Source organism: Bubalus kerabau, chromosome 18 (assembly GCF_029407905.1).
Source record: "Bubalus kerabau isolate K-KA32 ecotype Philippines breed swamp buffalo chromosome 18, PCC_UOA_SB_1v2, whole genome shotgun sequence".
NCBI classification, from domain to species: Eukaryota; Metazoa; Chordata; class Mammalia; order Artiodactyla; family Bovidae; genus Bubalus; species Bubalus kerabau.
The window spans coordinates 41,113,670-41,138,123 of record NC_073641.1 but is presented as its reverse complement, the minus strand read 5'-3'; the positions used below and the strand labels follow the sequence as shown (position 1 = coordinate 41,138,123).

At 40.6% G+C, this 24,454-nt stretch overlaps 1 protein-coding gene across 1 annotated transcript in view; it reads left to right on the top strand.

Annotated features, from left to right (window-relative positions):
• Positions 1-24,454, top strand: part of TTC23L (tetratricopeptide repeat domain 23 like) — a 63,928-nt gene that overhangs the window by 22,898 nt on the left and 16,576 nt on the right. Inside the window, exons 7-9 of the mRNA XM_055554668.1 lie at positions 633-810; positions 2,974-3,082; positions 19,566-19,693. Coding sequence (XP_055410643.1) covers positions 633-810; positions 2,974-3,082; positions 19,566-19,693 — 415 coding nt within the window. The remainder of the gene's footprint in view (positions 1-632; positions 811-2,973; positions 3,083-19,565; positions 19,694-24,454) is intronic.

Below are 24,454 nucleotides of genomic sequence, written 5' to 3'. Positions count from 1 at the left end.
ACAAAAGTATAACTACTTTCTCGACACTGTTCTAAGTGCTTTACATGTATACACGTCAGGATCATATTTTAAGTACAGTTTTCTGTTTTTTGAACTTAGCACATTTAAAATTTTTCATGTCTGAAGTATTTTATTGTGTGATGTGCCATGAGTTATTTAATCGTCCCCCTTTTGGTGGGGAAATACTTACATTGTTTTCTCTATACTGCCTTATTTTTAACTGAGGAAGAATAAACTAAACTAGATCAAACAAAACAAAGGAAAACCCCTGCTTTAGCCTAAAAGAGAAGGAATCAGAGGTAATAAAATTTTATTTTGATTTTAACAAGTCTTTGTTATGGGGTAAATTATCCCATCTTATGAACTGCCTGACGCCATTTTTTCCATATGCTTTTTTATAAAATTAGCCTATCGTGATATATTAATGGGTTTGATAAAATGGTAGTAAGTGAAATCTGGTGGGTAAAATACTGGTTAATAGGAGTGTGTTTACGGCAAGGCTGGACTTTGAGCCACCCACACAGATGATCAGCCTGTGAAGGCCAAATTGTTTGGTTCTTAGAAAGTTCCTTCTGTGTCTGCAGAGCAAGTCACCTCGCTCTGACTTTCCACCCTTGTCCCTTTTCTTCCAGAGCCTCCTTGGCCAACTGCAGGTTAAACCTTGCGCTGGTATACTTTGAAAAGGCAGTTGACAATGTTATTGCCAATAAGGGTGACGATACGTCAGATCTGGTCAGTCTTTACCAGGAAATTGCTCAGATCGAGCAGCTGAGGAGGAACCACGAGCAAGCCATCCAGTACTTGCACCAGGTAGGTAGGTTGGCTGAAGTCCAGGCCAGGAGGCTTTGTTTGGCCGCAGGCCTGGTTCCCAGAAGGAAAGAACGGGATGGGATCTATTTTCCTCCAGATCCACACAAGAGACCTTCCTCAAACTCTGGACAGGGAACACAGGCTCATGGCGGGCCTGTCTGCTGTGTGACCTGATTTAACACAGCATTTCCCCTCCTGGCTTCCCTCACCTCTGTCTGTGCCAGGAAGAGGGAGCTGAGGGAAAAAGCCAGAGGGGCAACTGAGTTCACATCTTTAACAAATGCAAAGGGCTTCTAAAATGAAATTTTATAATATTTTGGTGTAATGCTCTAATTTGTCCTGTAAACTAGTCTAGCTGGTTGAATTTCCAATCTAAGGTTAAACCACCAAGATGGTGTTTTGCTTGGAGGTAACTAATTTGACAGATGCCGAGGGGAAAATGAAACGAGACATACAAAGGAATGTTGAGTCTATCATAATTTAAACAGTGTAGGGCACTTTATGTATCAGCTACTTAAAACTTTCCTTGAAACTGCTGGTTAAATTCACCTTTTCTCTCCTCAACGGAGAACCGTGCCCATGGCTTCAGGTATCTCCCATGACTGAGATCAGATCATAGTACTGGATTTCCTATTTTGCAAAAAAAAAAGTGCACTGCCCTCGAACAGTGCATGTGACAGCAGTCTGCTGCTGAAGAAAAGGCATTTGCCTGCAATCCGGAAAGCCCGGTTATTGACATCACAATGGAGAGATGTTTAGGAGTGCTGCCCGGAAGACAGGGAGTCCACTACTTACGGAGAAAACCTGGCCGGTGTGTCTGAGACTCCCTTAAAGCAGCAGTCCAGTTTAGAATGAATAAAACATTACATAATCAGGGTTTCCCAACCACAACAAAAATAATAGTTCAAATGTATGGAATGCTTTTACCATGTGCATATGAGGCTATATTAGTTCATTTATTTCATGAAATAAGCATATGAAGTAAGCACCATTATTTATTTTTTTAATCTTACTTTAAGCATTAGGAAACTGAAGCACAAAGAACTATAGCTAATTCACTGGAAATTGTATAGCTAACAGGTTGCGGGGGAGGTGGGTGAGCAAGGATTTGAACTCAGAAGATTTGACCCCACAGCCCCTACTCATAACAACTCTGCACTGGGTCTTAGCTCTAAAGTGTTGTCTTGAGTGCTGTCTGGAGCTCCTTGAAATACCTCATGGTGTTTGGCCTATGAAGTATGAAGTACAGGTGGCTCTTTTCTTGCTGGTGGGTAGTACTGGATACTTCCTGTTTTCTTTCTTTTTCCAAAGTGTTACTCCTTCCATTTTAGTTCAGATAATAAAAGCTATTATTTGTCTAATGCTTATAGTGTTTAGTGATACCTAAACACTATATACATATTCATTTAATCTTTACAACTGTTTGTGACAAATACAATTTTTTTCACCCCTGTTTTATATTCAAAGAAATTACAGTGACTTGCCTTATGTTATACTAATTGGCTGAGCTAAGATGGGAACCCAGACAGCTGGGCTCTAGGATTCACGCTTTACTAGACTTTTTTTTTTTGATACTGAACCTTTGAGAGGTTGAGCTAAAGCTATAATTTTGCTTTTGTGTTGAAACATAATAAAAAGTAATAATTTTTTGAGAACCTGCCATGTGAAGGGTGCTGTGCCCAGTGCTTTGCACGCATCATCTCATTTAACCTTTCCCAAACCCTAATCAGGGCTTCCCTTGTGACTCAGCTGGTAAAGAATCCACCTGCAATTCTGGAGACCTGGGTTCAATCCCAGGGTTAGGAAGATCCCCTGGAAAAGGGAAAGGCTACCCACTCCAGTATTCTGGGCTGGAGAATTCCATGGACTGTTAGTCCATGGGGTTGAAAAGAGTCAGACACAGCTGAGCGACTTTCACTTTCAAACCCTAATCAATGGAAAGTATATATTCTTTCTACATATGAAGGTAAAATTACTTGCTCAAGAATCACAGAGAGGAAGCAGCAGATCTGGGGCTCAAACTCCTCTCTCAGGTAGGTAACTCCATGATTAAATAAACATCAGCTGTCAATCAACCAGCACTTCTATGGGAGCTACTATAAAATCCACAGTGAAACACTGCCATTTGGGTACTTATCCTTCTCACGATTTTCTGTATTCTAGGCCCATTCTATCTGTGTCTCTTTGTACACTGAAGTCAGCCCCCAAGCTGCAGAGGCGAGCGCATTACTAGCCAAGGCTTATGCCATGTCTGGAGAGGTCCGACACAAGGGTAGGTATAAGAGGTGATTTTGCAGATATTATCATTTCCCTCTCATAGGAGGGATGCGCACTGCCAAATGGAATAGGGGTATCTATCAATATGGACAGATGACAAGTAGCTTTTCATGTCTGTGATAGAAAGATAAGACTAGATACCATTTTGTAGAGTCATTTACACATGGATTTAGACACAATAATATCTCCCCAAATTAGCTGGAACATCAAAACCAGTAAGATCATCTGATTTCTATTTCCTTTATTCCCTTAGAATCTCACCAGAATTTACCTGCATAAACAGTAGAGAATCCTACATGCAATGAACATGGCCTGAGATCTATCAGTTAATTAGGAAATCCAGTGATAAAAGAGAAACATTGGCACCTCTCCTCATCCTCCTCCACTCTCAACCTCCTTGACTCTTAGAATGTTTGTAGCAGCTACAATTTTCTCGACTTCTATTCAGAAGTGAGGTACTGGGGGTTCTAGAGGAAAGCTGAGTCATGAACCCATCCTTCAGCAGTAGTCCTTCTCAGGCAGTGCCGTCCTTTTCATTGTGGGTAGCTTTGAGAGAGACTTGGAGGAACTGGTAAGGAAGGACAGTCCCATGCTCACCTGGCTTGATCCAATTAGTGGACACTAATGGATTCAGTGGTTTATCAGGAGGAATTTGAGATTTATAAAAAATATAATTAAAATATTTTTTAAATGCTGTGCTTTTAAAAATAATATATTTTTTAAAAATAATCTTTTCTGTACTTATAAAATAATCCATTTTGGTGGACATTATTTGCCAGTTATATATATGAGAGAGAAAGGAAGAGTGTGTGTGTGTGTGTATGTGTGTCTGATGAGGGGGGATGATATTATTTTCTATTCTTGTATTTCCCTATGTTATTATATAAACTTTTTTTTTAGTTTTCAGAAGTTATTTGGATATTTTGAACATGGTTTCTTTAGCATGAATGTTCATTGAAGATTCTTATTCTGTGTTTTCTAGCTAATTATCTTGCTCCTTTTAAAAATATCCTTGTGTATACTCACAGTATTTGTGCTGCATGTATATATTTGCTTTTTTAAAACAGTCTTCATGGTTATTAAGAAATTTAATCTGTTTGTGAATATGTAAAATTTGTTTTTAATGAGAAAAAGTCTACGATTATAGAGTTGGGAGATTCCAAAACCGTCTTATTCTTTCCTTACATACTAATTTTTAACTCAAGAAAGTCTTCAACTCCTAGCATCCTCTAAATTCCAGATGGATTAATATTTTTTATATCAGAACTGAAAAATATAAATTAGCCAGAAGAAAGTTCAGTACTAGAATAAAATGTACTAAAATTAAAAATTGGAGAAAAGAAGAATTCTCTGAGCATGCAAAGATATACCTGAAAAGAAGAGACCAGTAAGTTTAATTATAAAAAAGATCTAAGACTTGTGCCTGTCATGAAAAACCGTAAGTAAAGTAAAAAACTCAACCAAGATGAATAGATAATCCAAATAGGCCCTAGTTTTTTTTGTTTTTTTTTTTTAAGAGTTTGTAGTTAACTTTCTAAGAAAGAAAGCTCCAAGCACAGATGATTTCACTGGTTAATTCTACTTAACATCTGAAGAAGAAATAGCACCCATCCTATATAATCTTCTCCAGAAAGTTAAGGAAGAAGGAATACTGCCCATCTCATTTTGTGAGGCCAGCATCTCCTTGATACCAAAATCAGACAAAGACATTACAAGAAAAAACAAAACCAAAATAACAAAAATAATAATAGACCAATACCTCTCATGCACATAGATGTAAACAACAACAACAAAATGTTTAGCAATATATAAAAAAGAATAATACACAATGATCAAGTGAGGTTTTTTTCCTTTGAGAATGTGAGGCTGGTTCAGTATTCAAACCTGAATCAATGTATTCTACCATATCAACTAAATCCTAAAAGAAATCAGTCCTGAATATTCATTGGAAGAACTGATGCTGAAGCTGAAGCTCCAATACTTTGGCCACCTGATGTGGAGAATTGATTCATTGGGAAAGACCCTGATGCTGGGAAAGATTGAAGGCAGGAGGAGAAGGGGACAACAGAGGACAAGATGGTTGGATGGCATCACCAACTCAATTTTGAGCAAGCTCCGGGAGTTGGTGGTGGACAGGGAAGCCTGGAGTGCTGCAGTCCATGGGGTTGCAAAGAGTAGGACACAACTGAACTGAACTGACTCCCCGTATCAACAATCCAAAGACAAGAAGCACATAATCTTATCAATTGATGCAGAAAAAGCATGTGACAAAATTCACTATCCTTTCATGATAGAAAGGGAACTTCCTCAGTCTGATCAAAGGCCTGCACAAAAGGCCTACAGCCAACATCACGTTCATTGGTAAGACTGTATGCTTTTGTCTAAGATCATGAACAAGGGCAAGATGTTCACTCACTACTCTTATTCAACATAGTACTGGAAGTGTTAGCCAGTGTAATAGGCAAGAAAAAGACAGACAACTTAGAAGAAATAAAATGGTCTCTATTCAATCGACAGCATGACTGACCAAGGCATTTACAATTCCAAGGAATTTACAAATCTAGAACCAGCAGGTGAGTTTAAGCTTAGCATGGTCATAGGATATAAGATCAACACTAATATATTATCAACGCTAATATATTTCTATATTAGCAATGTACAACTGGAAACCAAAATTTTTAAAAATATCATTTACAAGAACCCCACTTCCTAAGTGAAACACTTAGGTATAAATCTAGCAAAATATACACAGGATCTGTGTGCTGCAAACTACAAAATCCTGATCAAAGACAGATGGCCTAAATAAATGGAGACACATTGTGTTCTTGGATTGGAAGACTCACAGTAGTAAAGACGTCAAAGTGAAAGTTGCTCAGTCACGTCCGACTCTTTGCAACCCCGTGGACTATACAGTCCATGGAATTCTCCAGGCCAGAATACTGGAGTGGGTGCCTTTTCCTTCTCCAGGGGATCTTCCCAACCCAGGGATCAAACCCAGGTCTCCCTCATTGCAGGCGGATTCTTTACCGGCTAAGCTACAAGGGAAGCCCAAGAATACTGGAGTGGGTAACCTATCCCTTCTCTAGCAGATCTTCCTGAACCAGGAATTGAACTGGGGTCTCCTGCATTGCAGGCAAATTCTTTACTAACTGAGCTATCAGGGAAGCCTGTCAAGTTTTCCCAAATCAGTTTATGAATTTAACTCAATTACAAGCAAAATTCCAGTAGATTTTTTTTCTTTTGGCTGGGCTCAACAGCTTGTGAGATCTAATTCCCCTACTGGGGATTGAACCTGGGCCCTCAGCAGTGAAAGCACTGAGTTCTAACCACTGGGCAACCAGGGAATTCCCAGGAACTTTTGTAAATATAGATAAGCTGACTGCAAAATTTATATTGAAAAGCAAAGAAACTAAGAAGCTAAAACAATTTTTAAAAATAGTACAGTTAGAAGAATCGTACTGCTTGATTTTAAGATTTACTCTATCAATAGAGTGGTATTGGTAAAGGGACAGACAGAAATCAGAATCATTGGAACATAAGGAAAGCCCAGAAATAGACTTAATTAATTAATGGCCAATTAATTTTTGACAAAGGTACAGAAGTAATTCAGTGTGCAAGTGATAGTCTCTTCAACAGATGCTATTGGAACAATTGGTATCCAACTGTCCCCCAAAACGTCAAACACTTTTCATATTGTACATAAGCATTAACTCAAAATGAATCACTGTCCTAAATATAAGAACTAAAATTTGTATTTACTTTACAATAACCAATAAATAGTATAAAACAGCAAAGATACCAATTTTCTTCTATCAAATTGTCAGCATCTTTAAAAAGATAACCTTTTAGCATTGAAGAGAGCAATTTGATTACAAACTCCTTGAAGGACAGTTAGGCAGGATATTATACATCTTAGATATATATATATACATACATATATATATATGTATATATATTAAACTGTAAGGCAATCAACTTATCAACCATACTGTGTGAAAGTTTCAAAAATTTAAAATTATCTGTCATTTGCCAGATAGGTAAACAGGTCTGCTCAGTCATAGCTGGTGGGAGTGATAGTGTAATTGATATGAAATTGTGTTGGTGGTTTAGTCGCTAAGTCAAGTCTGATTCTTGTGACCCCATGGACTGTGGCCCACCAGACTCCTCTGTCCATGTGATTTCCCAGGCAAGAATACTGGAATGAGTTGCCATTTCCTTCTCCAGGGGATCTTCCTGACTCAGGATAGGTCTTGTGTCTCTTGTGTCTCCTGCACTGCAGGCAGATTCTTTACTGCTGAGCCACCAGGGAAACATTGTTATTAAATTCAGTTCAGTAGCTCAGTCCTGTCTGACTCTTTGCTACTGCATGGACTGAAGCATGCCAGGCCTCCCTGTCCATCACCAAACTCCCAGAGTTTACTCAAACTCATGTCCATTGAGTTGGTGATGCCATCCAGCCATCTCATCCTCTGTCATCCCCCTCTCCTTCTGCCTTCAATCCTTCCCAGCATCAGGGTCTTTTCAAATGAGTCAGTTCTTCGCATCACGTGGCCAAAGGATTGGCGTTTCAGCTTCAACATCAGTCCTTCCAATGAATACTCAGGACTGATTTACCTAGGATGGACTGGTTGGATCTTCTTGCAGTCCAGGGGACTCTCAAGCGTCTTCTCCAACACCACAGTTTAAAAGCATCAGTTCTTTGGCACTTAGCTTTCTTTATAGTCCAACTCTCACATCCATACATAACTACTGGAAAAACCGTTATCTTTGACTAGACAGACCTTTGTTGGCAAAATAATGTCTCTTCTTTTTAATATGCTATCTAGGTTGGTCATAACTTTTCTTCCAAGGAAAAAGTGTCTTTTAATTTCGTGGCTACAGTCACCATCTGCAATGATTTTGGGGCCCCCCAAAATAAAGTCTGTCACTGTTTCCACCATTTCCCCACCTATTTGCCATGAAGTGATGGGGCCAGATGCCATGATCTTAGTTTTCTGAATGTTGAGCTTTAAGCCACATTTTTCACTCTCCTCTTTCACTTTCATCAAGAGGCTCTTTAGTTCTTCGCTTTCTGCTAAGTGTGGTATCATCTGCATATCTGAGGTTATTGATATTTCTCCCAGCAATCTTGATTCCAGCTTGTGCTTCATCCAGTCCAGCTTTTCTCATGATGTAATCTTCAGGTAAGTTAAATAATCAGGGTGACAATATACAGCCTTGACGTACTCCTTTCCCTATTTGAAACCATCTGTTGTTCCATGTCCAGTTCTAACTGTTGCTTCTTGTCTCAGGAGGCAGGTCAGGTGGTCTGGTATTCCCATCTCTTTAAGAATTTTCCACAGTTTGCTGTGATCCACACAGTCAAAGGCTTTGGCATAGTCAATAAAGCAGAAGTAGATGTTTTTCTGGAACTCTCTTGCTTTTTCGATGATCCAGCGGATGTTGGCAATTTGATCTCTGGTTCCTCTGCCTTTCCTAAATCCAGCTTGAATATTTGGAAGTTCACGGTTCACGTACTGTTGAAGCCTGGCTTGGAGAACTTTGAGCATTACTTTACTAGTGTGTGAGATGAGTACAATTGTGTGGTAGTTTGAACATTCTTTGTCATTGCCTGGCTTTGGGATTGGAATGAAAACTGACGTTTTCCAGTCCTGTGGCCACTGCTGAGTTTTCCAAATTAGTTGGCGTATTGAGTGCAGCACTTTCACAGCATCATCTTTTAGGATTTGAAATATTCTATCACCTTCACTAGCTTTGTTCATAGTAATGCTTCCTAAGGCCCAGTAGACTTTGCATTCCAGAATGTCTGGCTCTAGGTGATTCATTACACCATCCTGATTATCTGGGTCATGAAGATCTTTTTTGTATAGTTCTTCTGTGTATTCTTGCCACCTCTTAATATCTTTTGCTTCTGTTAGGTCCATACCATTTCTGTCCTGTATTGTGCCTATCTTTGCGTGAAGTGTTCCCTTGGTATCTCTTAATTTTCTTGAAGAGATCTGTAGTCTTTCCCATTCTTTTTTTCCCCTCTATTTCTTAGCATTGATCACTGAGGAAGGCTTTCTTATCTCTCCTTCCTCTTTTTTGAAACTCTGCATTCAAATGGGTATATCTTTCCTTTTCTCCTTTGCCTTTAGCTTCTGTTCTTTTCACAGCTATTTGTAAGGTCTCCTGAGACAACTGTTTTTCCTTTTTGAATTTCTTTTTCTTGGCGATGGTTTTGATTACTGCTTCCTGTACAATGTTATGAACCTCCATCCATAGTTCTTCAGACACTGTGTCTATCAGATCTCATCCCTTGAATCTGTTTGTCACTTCTACTATATAATTGTAAGGGATTTGATTAAGGTCATACCCATTTGGCAATAAGGAGTTCATGATCTGAGCCACAGTCAGCTCCCGGTCTTGTTTTTGCTGACTGTATAGAGCTTCTCCATCTTGGGCTGCAAAGAATATAATCAATCTGATTTGAAATTAAGGGACCAATTTGATATATATAATAAAATTGAAAAGGAAACATGTATAAGGATTTCACTTTGGCATTATTTGTAACTGTGAAATATTATAAGGAAAATTTGGTATGTTAGTTATATAGAATTTTGTAGTATTTAAAAGGGCCACAGTTGACCAATGGTTAGGATCCCAGGTTTTCACTGCCATGGCCTGGAATCAGTCCCTGGTCAAGGGACTGAGATCTTGCAATTATCAAAGTATGACCAAAATAAAATAAAAGGGCTAGATTTTACAAATAAAGAAAAGGTTAATTTTCAGCATTAAGGGGCTTCCCTAGTGGTCCAGTGGTTAAGAATCCGTCTCCCAATGCAGGGAACACAGGTTTGGTCCCTGCTCTGAGAAGATCCCACATGCCATGAGGCAACTAAACTGATGAGCCACAGCTACTGAGCCTGCAAACCTAGATGACGTGCTCTGCCACAACGAGAGAAGCCGCTGAGACGGGAAGCCCACACACCGCAACTCAAGAATAGTCCCTGCTTGCTGCAACTAGAGAAGAGCCCGCACACAGCAACAAAGGCCCAGTACAGTCAAAAATAAACTAAATAAATATTACAAAAGCATTAAGGAAAAAATAACTTGCACTTTTAGGACACAGAAAGTAAATGTGATGGTTTAGTTGCTAAGTAGTGTCCGACTCTTTGCAACCCCATGGACTTTAGCCTGCCAGGCTCCTCTGTCCATGGGATTTTCCAGGCAAGAATACGGGAGTGGGTTGCCATTTCCTTCTCCAGGGGATCTTCTGGACCCAGGAACTGAACCCAGGTCTCCTGCATTGCAGGCAGATTATTTACCGACTGAGCTAGGAGGTAAGCCGTATAGTTATATTTATATAAACATGAAAAATGAACTGCAGAGTAAGAAAAACTGCATCAAAATATAAACAGAGGTAGAGACTTCTGGCTGTGGCTTTGTGAAGAGTTCTGTATAACCTCTTAACATATATAGCATACACACACACACACACACAAACTGAATAAAATGATTTAAAAAGTACCCATTTCAGGACACTGGAAATAGATAAGTAGATAACAAATTGCAAATCATTCTCAAATCTGTTAGAGCTTTAGGTAAAGAGTGAGTCTTTTTGGCATCTTGCCTGGGGCTGCTCCCACCCATCCACAGCCCCAGCTCAGGCCTTGAAGAACACAATTTTATCAACATGAGGCTAGCGGAGAAAGCCAGCACCTTTGCTGGCAGAGGAGGCTAGTGACTCATTTAAAGCATGGGACAGAAGCCTACAGATTTATCAGATAAAAGTGGCCAGCATAGTAGGAAATAAATTGGGGAATGCCTGATAATTGTTAGCCTGAATATGCTGTACTGGTTGGTGTCAGTAGCAGGCTAGTCATCAACTTTAACTGAAAGAACCTTGAAATGAGAGAGCCATAAAAAGGCTAAATAAGCTCTCCCAACATCTCTGGCCATCTGGGAAACCACATACACATGCAGGGGACCCTGGGGGATCCAGCAAAAAGCAACCAAAGGAGGCTTGAAATGTGATAGAGCTTTGAATGCACTCCCCAATCTACATACAGATCGCTCAACAGAGGATGAAAGACATAGCATCTGGAGGCATTTGAGCACAACCTCTTTCCAAGTCAGTGGGTCAACACTAGCTGGGCAGACACAGGGGTCACCCCCAGGAACCCAGACTAAAAATTAAAGTAAGCATTGAAACCTGAGCAAAGACTTTCAGTATTTGGTCCACTGTGTAGGAACTTGGAAATCATCAATCCATTCTAACAATATAGAAGCTGATCAAACTGAAAAATCACTAACTCTTCTTTGATCTGTCAGAGAAGTGAGGTCATGGGTCACAAGTCAACTGATGCCTCTGAAACTGGAGAAACAGGTGAATACAGAGAATCACAGTTTACCAGAACAGATCACCATCTTGACAGGAACCAGTACTGGGGTTAAGAAAACCTGAACTGTAGTTGATGAGTTTCTGGAAGCTCAGTGTGGGCAAAATTTTTGAATTTTAAATTAAAAATTAGGAGAGTTAAAAATTCCAAGGTTACTCAATCATAGGGGATCCCCCACACTTTATATTTTTATCTCCAGAAACTTTATCAGGTTTTCAAAGTGAATATTGGAGAAAAATACCCTTTGCTTGCAGCAGGGAGGGGGAGAAAGTAGCCATTTAAAAAATATACCAGAGCATTCTGCTTAACAAGGCCTGCCTTCAACAGAAACTTTTCTTTTATGTAGACCCTAAATATTGGGGATTTTTTTCCTGGAGCCTAACCAACCTGAGAAGATGGAAATATCCAACTTTAGCCTCCTCCATGCTGTCCCGTCTGAGGGAGAGGAGGACTGAGGAGCACTTGTAGAGTTCACAGTCCAGAGGCATGGGCTCACCAAATCACAGGATTATACAATGCTTCCCTTCCCCCAACGCCTTACTACCACATTACTAAAGTCCTGTTTGGAGCAGTTCCTTTTATACAATACATCATGCCCAACTATCAAGAAGAAATACAAGGCATATTAAAAGTCAAAGACCATAATTTAAAGAGACAGAACAAGCATCAGTATCTTACTTAATTAATTAGAAATGGAAAATGAAGTGGCTCAGTCATGTCCAACTCTTTGCAACCCATGGACTGTACTGCCAGGCTCCTCTGCCCATGGGATTTTCCAGGCAAGAATACTGGAGTCGGTGCCATTTCCTTCTCCAGGGGATCTTCCCGACCAAAGGATCGAACCTTGATCTCCCACACTGTAGGAAGACTTTACCATCTGAGCCACTGGAATTATCAAACTGAGAATCTAAAACAAATATGTGATGTCCAAGGGCAGGAGATGGATTTCTCAGCTCAAAATAGAGAATACACCCTTCTGCTGCCTTTTTTTGGTGTGTGGAGGGGTGTCTGTTATTGATCTATCTGGACCCTCAAGGACTGGGCTATGTCTACCCATACTGGCGAGAGTGGAACTTCTTTACTCAGTCGACTGATTCAGATGCTCATCTCTCCTGGAAACACCCTCACAGATACACTCAGAAATAATTTTCTGCCAGCTATTTGGGCATCCTTAAGCCCAGTCAAGCTGACATAAAAGTCACCATCATAAATCCAGTCCTCATCAACTTGATATCTATCCACATCTCCTTAATCTTCAAATGAAGACAATAACAAGGTCATCATTCTACCTGACATGATACAGCTCTTCTGGTTACAACTGAAAAGACACTAATCCCTTCCCCAGAAGAGGAGGTGAAGTCCTTCAGGATGTTGACTAGCCTTGTGGTATCCCATAACTGGAAAACATCAAATGTAAATTTGATGATCTTTAAAGGCTGATATAAAGCTAATACATCTTGTGTTACATGATAAGAAAATAAAATAGTAAAGAAAACAAAGACATTTGCTTAATATGAATATGTGTATACACACACACACAGATGTATTTATAAAAGAAGGAGGAAATCTCATTACAATTATAGTCCTCATTTCTGTAACTGTTTGTGTGGTCATGGCTGGTATTTATAACTATCTTTTTCTACTACCCAATTTATATCCCTTTTGTCTTCAAGAAGCACCTCAGCTGGTAATGATTCTTTATCCAGTAAAGTGACCCAAACCTTCATTCCTGAATGGGTCATTACTAATCTGGCCTGGATTAGGATGTTGTAGTTTTTCATTGATCTTAATCACAGGGCACAGTACTACTAAGAGAAGCCCTAAGGGACCTGCTGTATTCCAGACTCTCCTGACCTCCACTGTGGAGTAGTACTCCAGTTTCCCCTGAAGGATCAGGAGCAATCACCCCGGTCAGCACAGTAACTCCTTTCCCTGTCTTTTGATTCAAAGGCATGAGGAACCCAAATAACCAGAAGGCGGTCTCAACTTCCAGTTCAGTGGAATCATTGTATCTCCTAACGAATGCATTCATCCCTCTAGAACTAAGACCTTTAGACCAGCAGAACATACAGTTATGGTAACAGGAAGCAAAACTTTTGCTAGTGGGTCATAGGGATAATGATGAGTGATGGTACTCACGTGTCCATCCCTTGATTCCTAGACCTGTGAATCCTGACTATTGGAGACACAGCACCATATACTGGATGCTGATTCAAAGAATATACAGCCTTCTGGAGAAGCTTGACCCAGCCTTGCAAAGTATTGCCACCTAGCTGACACTGTAACAGAGTCTTCAAAAGACATCCCACTATTTTATCAAGCTAGCTGCTTTAGGATGGTGGGCAACCATCCTAAGGGCTTCCCTGATGGCTCAGTTGGTAAAGAATCCAGCTGCAATGCAGGAGACACTGGTTAGATTCCTGGGTTGGGAAGATCTGCTGGAGAAGGGATAGGCTACCCACTCCAGTGTTCTTAGGCTTCCCTTGTAGCTCAGCTGGTAAAGAATCCACCTGCAATGTGGGAGACCTGGGTTTGATCCCTGGATTGGGAAGATCCCCTGGAGAAGGGAATGGCTACCCACTCCAGTATTCTGGCCTGGATAATTCCATGGGCTGTATAATCCATGGGGTCGCAAAGAATCAGATACAACTGAGTGACTTTCACTAACTGTGCTAAAGTGGTGAATTCCACGAGCCTGGGTCCATTGCCATACTCCCTTTGCTGTGAAGTAATTTCCTTGATAGGAAGCAATATTGTGTGGAATATCATGATGGTGAATAAGGCATTCTCTAAGTCCCCAGATGGTAGTTTTGGCAGAAGCACTGCATGCAGGAAATGCAAATCTGCATCCAGAGTAAGTGTCTGTTCCAGTAAGGACAAAACACTGGCCCTTCCCTGATGGAAGTAGTTCAGAGTAACCAACCTGCTACCAAGTAAATGACTGGTCACCTGGGGAATGGTGCCATATGGGGAATTCAGCATTGGTTCCAAGTGGTGCAGCGGTAAAGAATCCACCCACCAGTGCAGGAGACACACGAGATGCGGCTTTTATCCCTGGGTCAGGAAGATCCCCTGGAGAAGGAAGTGACAGCCCACTCCAGTATTCTTGCCTGGAAAGTTTCATGGACAGAGGAGCCTGGCTTGCTACAGTCCGTGGAGTTGCAAAGAGTCAGACATGACTGACCATGTACGCACATCATATCACTCTGTCCTGGCATCCTGGGCACTCAGCAGTGGCCATGATCAAGTTGTCCTTGGTGAGTGGAGTCCATGTTATTGAGCCCACTCCTGGCACCAAAATCTATATTAGTCAGGTTCTCCAGAGAAGCATAACCAGCAGTACATATAGACAGAGATAATATAAGAGGAGCTTTATTATAGAAATCGGCTCATATGTAGTTACGGAGAATGAGAAGTACCACAATACGCCATGTATAAGCTGATGAGCCGGGAAAGCTGATGGCATAATTTAGTCTGAATTTGAAGGCCTGAGAACCAGGGAAGCTAATGGTGTAAATCCCAATATGAGGACAAAGACCTGAGAACTGGGGGATGTGGGGACCTCTGATGTAAGTCTTGGAAATGAAAGGCTCAACGGGCTGGAGTAGATGGATTTCACAGTTCAAGAAAAGAAAGCAGGAGTCACCCTTCCTTTGCCCTTTTTGATTCTATTCAGTCCCTCAATAGATTTGATTACCGTTATATTGAATGGTTTGCCTTGGAAATGAACAGAGATCATTCTGTCTGTTTTGAGATTGCATCCAAGTACTGCATTTCAGACTCTTTTGTTGACTATGATGGCTACTCCATTTCTTCTAAGGGATTCCTGCCTGCAGTAATAGATATAATGGTCATATGAGTTAAATTCATCCATTCCAGTCTGTTTTAGTTTGCTGATTCCTAGAATGTCAAAGTTCACTCTTGCCATCTCCTGTTTAACCACTTCCAATTTGCGTTGATTTATGGACCTAACATTCCAGGTTCCTATGAAATATTGCTCTTTACAGCATCAGACCTTGCTTCTATCACCAGTCCCATCCACAACTGGGTGTTGTTTTTGCTTTGGCTCCATCCCTTCATTCTTTCTGGAGTTATTTCTCCACTGATCTCCAATAGCATATTGGGCACCTACTGACCTGGAGAGTTCATCTCTCAATGTCCTATCTTTTTGCCTTTTCATGCTCTTCATGGGGTTCTCAAGGCAAGAATACTGAAGTGGTTTGCCATTCCCTTCTCTAGTGGACCACATTCTGTCAGACCTCTCCACCATGACCCATCCGTCTTGGGTGGCCTCACACGGCATGCCTTAGTTTCACTGAGCTAGACAAAGCTGTGGTCCACGTGATCAGATTGGCTAGTTGTCTGTGATTGTGGTTTCAGTCTGTCTGCCCTCTGAGGCCCTCTCTCAGCACCTACCGTCTTACTTGGATTTCTATTACCTTGGACGTGAGGTATCAAGCTGGTTTTAGAAAAGGCAGAGAAACCAGAGATCAAATTGCCAATATCCTCTGGATCATCGAAAAAGCAAGAGAGTTCCAGAAAAACATTGATTTCTGCTTTATTGACTATGCCAAAGCCTTTGACTGTGTGGATCACAATAAACTGTGGAAAATTCTTCAAGAGATGGGAATACCAGACCACCTGACCTGCCTCTTGAGAAGCCTGTATACAAGTCAGGAAGCAACAGTTAGAACTGGACATGGAACAGACTGGTTCCAAATAGGAAAAGGAGTATGTCAAAGCTGTATATTGTCACCATGCTTATTTAACTTATATGCAGAATACATCATGAGAAACGCTGGGCTGGAGGAAGTACAAGTTGGAATCAAGATTGCTGGGAGAAATATCAATAACCTCAGATATGCAGATTACACCACCCTTATGGCAGAAAGTGAAGAAGAACTAAAGAGCCTCTTGATGAAAGTGAAAGAGGAGAGTGAAAAAGTTGGCTTAAAGCTCAACATTCAGAAAACTAAGATCATGGCATCTGGTCCCATCACTTCATGGCAAATAGGTAGGGAAACAGTGGAAACAGTGGCTGACTTTATTTTTCTGGGCTCCAAAATTACTGGAGATGGTGATTGCAGCCATGAAATTAAAAGACGCTTGCTCCTTGGAAGGGAAGTTATGACCAACCTAGACAGCATATTAAAAAGCAGAGACATTACTTTGCCAACAAAGGTCCATATAGTCAAGGCTATGGTTTTTCCAGTGGTCATGTATGGATGTGAGAGTTGGACTGTGAAGAAAGCTGAGCACCGAAGAATTGATGCTTCTGAACTGTGGTGTTGAAGAAGACTCTTGAGAGTCCCTTGGACTGCAAGGAGATCCAACCAGTCCATCTTAAAGGAGATCAGCCCTGGGTGTTCATTGGGGGGACTGATGTTGAAGCTGAAACTCCAATCCTTTGGCCACCTGATGCAGACAGCTGACTCATTTGAAAAGACCCGGATGCTGGGAAAGATTGAGGGCAGGAGGAGAAGGGGACAACAGAGGATGAGATGGTTGGATGGCATCACCGAAACAATGGACATGGGTTTGGGTGGACTCTAGGAGTTGGTGATGGACAGGGAGGCCTGGTGTACTGCGGTTCATGGGGTCGCAAGGAGTCGGACACGACTGAGTGACTGAACTAAACTGAACAATAGATTTGATAATTCTTGTCTATGTTGATAAGTGAAAGTTGCTCAGTCATGTCCAACTCTTTGTGACCCCATGGACTGTATAGTTGATGGAATTCTCCAGGCAAGAATACTGGAATGGGTAGCCATTCCCTTCTCCAGGGGATCTTCCTGACCCAGGAGTCAAACTGGAGTCTCCTGCATTGCAGGTGGATACTTTACCAGCTGAGCTACCAGGGAAGCCCATGTTAATAAGGGTAGCTCTTTACTCAGTATACTGATTTAGATGCTAGTGTCTTCCAGAAATACCTTCACAGACACACCAGAAATTATTATTTACTAGCTTATCTGGGATCCCTTAGCCCAGTCAAGTTGGCACATAAAATTAACCATCATAAGTCCTTACTTGGGGACAAAATTATGCTGGAAATCTCTATCTTCCACTTAATTTTTCTGTGAATATAAAACTGCTCTAAAAGGTTTATTAATCAAAAATAAAAACCAAGCACACACAGATAACACCAGAGCAAAGACATTAGCCTCCCAACACCATTGGGAGACAGGTTGTATAGTTTACCCAATAAACAGAACCCCACAAAGATGTATCAGAATCTGTGATTACTCCTATGATTATCTAAAGTGTAGAGTTATCAACAACAACAACAAAAAGAGAAGAATACAGAGAGGCAGAAGCCCATGACTCAGAAAAAGAGCAGTCAATAGAAATTGACTCTTAAGTGGGCTAGATGTTGGATTTAGCAAAGACTTCAAAGCAGCTATCATAAATATGTTGAAAGAATTAAAGGAAACAGTTCAAAGAATTAAAAGAAAATATTATGAAAATTATTTAGTAAATATGAAATCTTTATATTTTTATAGAGAAATATAAACTGCTTTAAAAAATTAGCTAAAATGGAAATTCTGGAGTTTTAAGATATAGTAACTTAATAAAAAATGTGTTAATGGTCTCAACATCAGCTTTGAGATAGCAGAAAAGATAGAGGTAGCTCAAAAGCAGGTCACTAGAGATGATCCAATCAAAAGAATAGCAATAGGAGGTACTGAAGAGAAACAAGAGCATCAGATATCTGTGCGACAACAGCAGGAGTACACACACTCACGTAATGGGAGCTCCATAAGGAGAGGAGAAAGAATAAGGCAGAAAATCATCTAAAGAAATCATGGCCCCGAAGTTCCCAAATTGGATAAAAATGTTATCGACAGATCTGAAAGTCTCAATGCTAAGTAAGGTAAGCACAAATAAAATCACAGTTGCACATGTAGTCAAATTGTTGAATGACAAAGAGAAAGTCTCAAAAGCAGCAATGGAAAAACAACTATTTACAGGAGAACAGTAATATGATTAATGGTTGATTTTTCATCAGATAAATTAAGGCTAGAAGGCAGTGGAAAATACTGCAGTAAAATTCAGCCAAGAATTGTAACCCCACAAAACTATCCTTCAGAAATAAAGATGAGATAAAGGGATTTCTGGATAAACCATATCAGGATTTATTGGTAGCAGCCTTGTCCTAAAAGAAACACTAAAGGAAACCCTCAGGCTGAAAGAAAATGACAGCAGATGGTAAGTCATCCACAGAAAGGAATGGAATTGGAACTGATAAGTATGGGGGGAAATACAGTAGACTATATTCACATACACAAATATTCGTCAGCTTGTGAATGTGTAAACAAATGTCATATATCCATATGATAGAAAAATACTCATTTAGAAAAAGAAGTGAAGTACTAATTCATGCAACAACATGGATGAACCTCAAAACAGCATGCTACATGAAAGAATCAGCTTGAAAAGACTACATATTGTGTGATCACATCATTTATCATGGTTACATAACTGTTACAGACTGTATAATTACAATGGGCCAATGTGAGTTATAAAGCTTACACCTTAATACAGTGGCTAAAAAATGTTAGTGCCTGTTTCCAAGTGATGTGTATGGAGATAATTTTCATTTGCTTTTTGCTTCTCTGCATTTTCTAGATTGATTACAAAAATATCTATTATGTTTGGAATAAAAGACATCATTGGAAGTAAATTTTTAAACAACTGTAAATTTAAAATTCTTTTAAAATGAAAACTCACTCTCTCCACACACATACACCCAACAGGAACCCCAATAAACAGCAATCTCTGTAAGACTTTAACTAAAAATATAGTCTTCCATTGCACAGGAGAGTTTAACTTGTGGTTATTTTAGGTCTTAGAATAAGACTGTTCAGACCTAAGCTTTCTTTTCCTACAGAAAATCCATGCATTTCATCAAAAAAATAAAATTAGAACTTCATCTGATGCCATCAAACTATATCTCAGACTGTTTGAAGCTTTTATGATTCCTGGAAAGAGGACAGCTATGGGATTTAAGCATGAAAATGTCTGATTGAGCCAAAGTTGAAATTAGACACTTGTAAAGGTTAGCATATTGCCTTAAATAATTGTTTCCCTTTTATGCAGATGCTGTTGGGCTGTATTTTATGAAAAGCATCACTGCATATCAAACAACACTGGGCCCAGAGGATTATGAAACACTGACAACTGTTGAAGAATTTTGCAAATGGCTTGTTCAAAATGGGGAAAAGCAGGTAAATATTATCAACTCACAAATGTAATTCCTAGATTGTTTGTTAGATTGAGGCAACCTTTTTCATTTCATAATTCAGAAAGTCTGATGCTGTAAAGAACAATATTGCATAGGAACCTGGAATGTTAGATCCATGAATCAAGGTAAATTGGAAGTGGTCAAACAGGAGATGGCAAGAGTGAACATTGACATTTTAGGACTCAGTGAACTAAAATGGACCAGAACAGATGAATTTAATTCAGATGACCATTATATCTACTACTGTGGGCAAGAATCCATTTGGAAGAAATGGAGTAGCCTTCATAGTCAACAAGAGTCCGAAAGGCAGTACTTGGTGCAATCTCAAAAATGACAGAATGATCTCTGTTTCCAAGGCAAACCATTCAATATCACAGTAATCCAAGTCTATGCCCCAACCACTAATGCTGAAGAAGCTGAAGTTGAATGGTTCTATATGAAGACCTACTGAGCTGAGCACCAAAGAATTGATGCTTTTGAATGGTGGTGTTGGAGAAGACTCTTGAGACTCCCTTGGACTGCAAGGAGGTCCAACCAGTTCATCCTAAAGGAGATCAGTCCTGAGTGTTCATTGGAAGGATTGATGTTGAAACTGAAACTCCAATATTTTGGCCACCTGATGTGAAGAGCTGACTCATTTGAAAACACCCTGATGCTGGGAAAGATTGAGGGAGGGAGGAGAAGGGAGTGACAGAGGATGAGATGGTTGGATGGCATCACTGACTTGATAGACATGAGTTTGGGTAAACTCTGGGAGTTGGTGATGGACAGGGAGGCTTGGCATGCTGTGGTCCGTGGGGTTGCAAAGAGTCGGACATGACTGAACTGAACTGAACTGATGGAGACCTACGAGACCTTCTAGAACTAACACCAAAAAAAGATGTCCTTTTCATCATAGGGGACTAGAATGCAAAAGTAGGAAGTCAAGAAATACCTGGAGTAATAGGCAAATTTGGCCTTGGAGTACAAACAAAGCAGGGCAAAGGCTAACAGAGTTTTGCCAAGAGAACACACTGGTCATAGCAAACACCCTCTTCCAACAATACAAGAGATGACTCTCTACATGGACATCACAGATGGTCAATACCAAAATCAGATTGATAATATTCTTTGCAGCCAAAGATGGAGAAGCTCTATACAGTCAGCAAAAACAAGACTGGGAGCTGACTGTGGCTCAGATCATGACTCCTTATTGCAAAATTCAGACTTAAATTGAAAAAAGTAGGGAAAACCACTGGGCTTCTCTGGTGGCTCAGCTAGTAAAGAATCCACCTGCAATCTGGAGACCTGCATTCAATCCCTGGGTTGGGAAAATCCCCTGGAGAAGAGCATGGCAACCTACTCTAGTATTATGGCCTGGAGAATTCCATGGACTGTTTAGTCCATGGGGTTGCAAAGAGTCAGACACGACTGAGTGACTTTCACTTCTTCTAGGGAAAACGACTAGGCCATTCAGGTATGACCTAAATCAAATCCCTTATGATTATACAGTGGAAGTGACAAATAGATTCAGGGGATTAGATCTGATAGACACAGTGTCTGAAGAACTATGGATGGAAGTTCATAACATTGTACGGATGTTTGGTGGTGATCAAAACCATCCCCAAGAAAAAGAAATGCAAAAAGGCAAAATGGCTGTCTGAGGAGGCCTTAAAGGTTGCTGAGAAAAGAAGAGAAGTGAAAGGCAAAGGAGAAAAGGAAAGATATACCCATCTGAATGCAGAGTTCCAAAGAATAGAAAGGAGAGATAAGAAAGCCTTCCTAAGTGAACAGTGCAAAGAAATAGAGGAAAACAATAGAATGGGAAAGACTAGAGATCTCTTCAAGAAAATTAGAGATACCAAGGGAATATTTCATGCAATCAGATCAGATCAGATCAGTCGCTCAGTCGTGTCCGACTCTTTGCGACCCCATGAATCGCAGCACACCATGCCTCCCTGTCCAACATCAACTCCCGGAGTTCACTCAGACTCACGTCCATCGAGTCAGTGATGCCATCCAGCCATCTCATCCTCTGTCGTCCCCTTCACCTCTTGCCCCCAATCCCTCCCAGCATCAGAGTCTTTTCCAATGAGTCAACTCTTCGCATGAGGTGGCCAAAGTACTGGAGTTTCAGCTTCAGCATCATTCCTTCCAAAGAAATCCCAGAGCTGATCTCCTTCAGAATGGACTGGTTGGATCTCCTTGCAGTCCAAGGGACTCTCAAGAGTCTTCTCCAACACCACAGTTCAAAAGCATCAATTCTTCGGTGCTCAGCCTTCTTCTCAGTCCAACTCTCACATCCATACATGACCACAGGAAAAACCATAGCCTTGACTAGACGGACCTTTGTTGCAAAGATGGGCACGATAAAGAACAGAAGTGGTATGGACCTAACACAGCAGAAGATATTAAGAAGAGGTGGCAAGAATACACAGAAGAACTATACAAAAAAGATCTTAATGACCCAGATAAGCATGATGGTGTGATCACTCACCTAGAGCCAGATTTCCTGGAGTGTGAAATCAAGTGGGCCTTAGGAAGCATCACAACAAAGCTAGTGGAGGTAATGGAATTCCAGCTGAACTATTTGAAATCCTAAAAGATGATGCTGTTGGCACCCAATATGCCAGCAAATTTGGAAAACTTAGCAGTGGCCACAGGACTGGAAAAGGTCAGTTTTCATTCCAATCTCAAAGAAAGGCAATGCCAAAGAATGTTCAAACTACTGCACAATTGCACTCATTTCACATGCTAACAATGGCAACCCACTCCAGTGTTCTTGCCTGGAGAATCCCAGGGATGGGGGAGCCTGGTGGGCTACCATCTATGGGGTCGCACAGGGTTGGACACGACTGAAGTGACTTAGCATCAGCAGCAGCAGCACATGCTAACAAAGTGAAAGTGAAGTGAAGTCACTCAGTCATGTCCAACTCTTTGCGACCCCATGGACTGTAGCTTACCAGGCTCCTCAGTCCATGGAATTTTCCAGGCAAGAGTACTGGAGTGGGTTGCCATTTCCTTCTCCAGGGGATCTTCCCGACCCAGGGATTGAACCCAGGTCTTCCCCTTTGCAGGCAGATGCTTTACCATCTGAGGCACTAGGGAAGCCCACACTCTAACAAAGTAATGCTCAAAATTCTCAAAGCGATGCTTCAACATTACATGAACTGAGAACTTCCAGATGTTCAAGCTGGATTTAGAAAAGGCAGAGGACCCAGAGATCAAATTGCCAACATCTGTTGGATCATAGAAAAAGGAAGAGAATTCCAAAAAAACATCTACTTCTGCTTCACTGACTACGCTAAAGCCTTCGATACACAACAAACGGTAGAAATTCTTCAAGAGATGAGAATATCAGACCACCTTACCTGCCTCCTGATAAAATTGTATGCTAGCCAAGAAGCAGCCATTAGAACTGGACATGGAACAACAGACTAGTTCCCAATTGGGAAAGGAGTATGTCAAAGCTGTATATTGTCACCCTTCTTATTTAACTTATATACAGAGTACATCATGTGAAATGCTAGGCTGGATGAAGCACAAGCTGGAATCAAGATTGCCAGGAGAAACATCAATAACCTCAGATATGCAGTTGACACCACCCTTATGGAAGAAAGCGAAGAGGAACTAAAGAGCCTCTTGATGAAAGTGAAAAGGGAGAGTGAAAAAGCTGGCTTAAAACTCAACATTCACAAAACTAAGATTATGGCACCCCATCCCATCATTTCATGGCAAATAGATGGGCAAACAATGGAAACAGTGACAGACTTTATTTTCTTGGGCTCCAAAATCACTGCAGATGGTGACTGCAGCCATGAATTTAAAAGACACTTGCTCCTTGGAAGAAAAGCTATGACCAACCTAGACAGCTTATTAAAAAGCAGAGACATTACTTTGCCAACAAAGGTCCATCAGGTCAAAGCTATGGTTTTTCCAGTGGTCATGTATGGATGTGAGAGTTGGACCATAAGGAAAGCTGAGTGCTGAAGAGTTAATGCTTTTGAACTGTGGTATTGACGAACACTCTTGAGAGTCCCTTGGACTACAAGGAGATCAAACCAGTCAGTCCTAAAGGAAATCAGTCCTGAATATTCACTGAAAGGACTGATGCTGAAGCTGAAGCTCCATTACTTTGGCTACCTGATGTGAAGAACTGACATTAGAAAAGACCTTGATGCTGGAAAGCTTGAAGGCAGTAGGCGGAGGAGGTAACAGAGGACAAAATGGTTGCATGGCATCACCGACTTAATAGAAGTGAGTTTGAGCAAACTCCAGGAGATGGTGAAGGATAGGGAAGCCTGGCATGCTGCAGTTCATGGGGTCTCAAACAGTCAGACATGACAGAGTGACTGAGCAACAACATTCAGAAACAGATGCTCAGAGGAGGCTCAGGTAATCCCAGGAATAAAAATAGGGCTGTTGCAGCTTGCACTATTAGCCAGGAAAAAAATAAGGCTGGTGCATGTTGCAATATTAGGTTTGTTTTTTTTTTTTAAGTATTTTTCCTATATCTTGAAATATGAGCCCCTTCAAATCCAGGACACATATAATCTCTAGTCCTGTAAATTTCATATTTTAAGTCAAATGGGCTTTCATCTTTAGATATAGCTAAGTTTTTGTTTTTTTTTTTTACTCTTGATATATTATTTCCTTCTCAGTTTCTGGTCTTCAGCTCCTTATTGACCAAACTTTTTTTTTTCACATTAAAAAAGAGTTATAGCCATCAAAAGAAGCTTTTGATCGCTGACCTTTTTACTTAGAA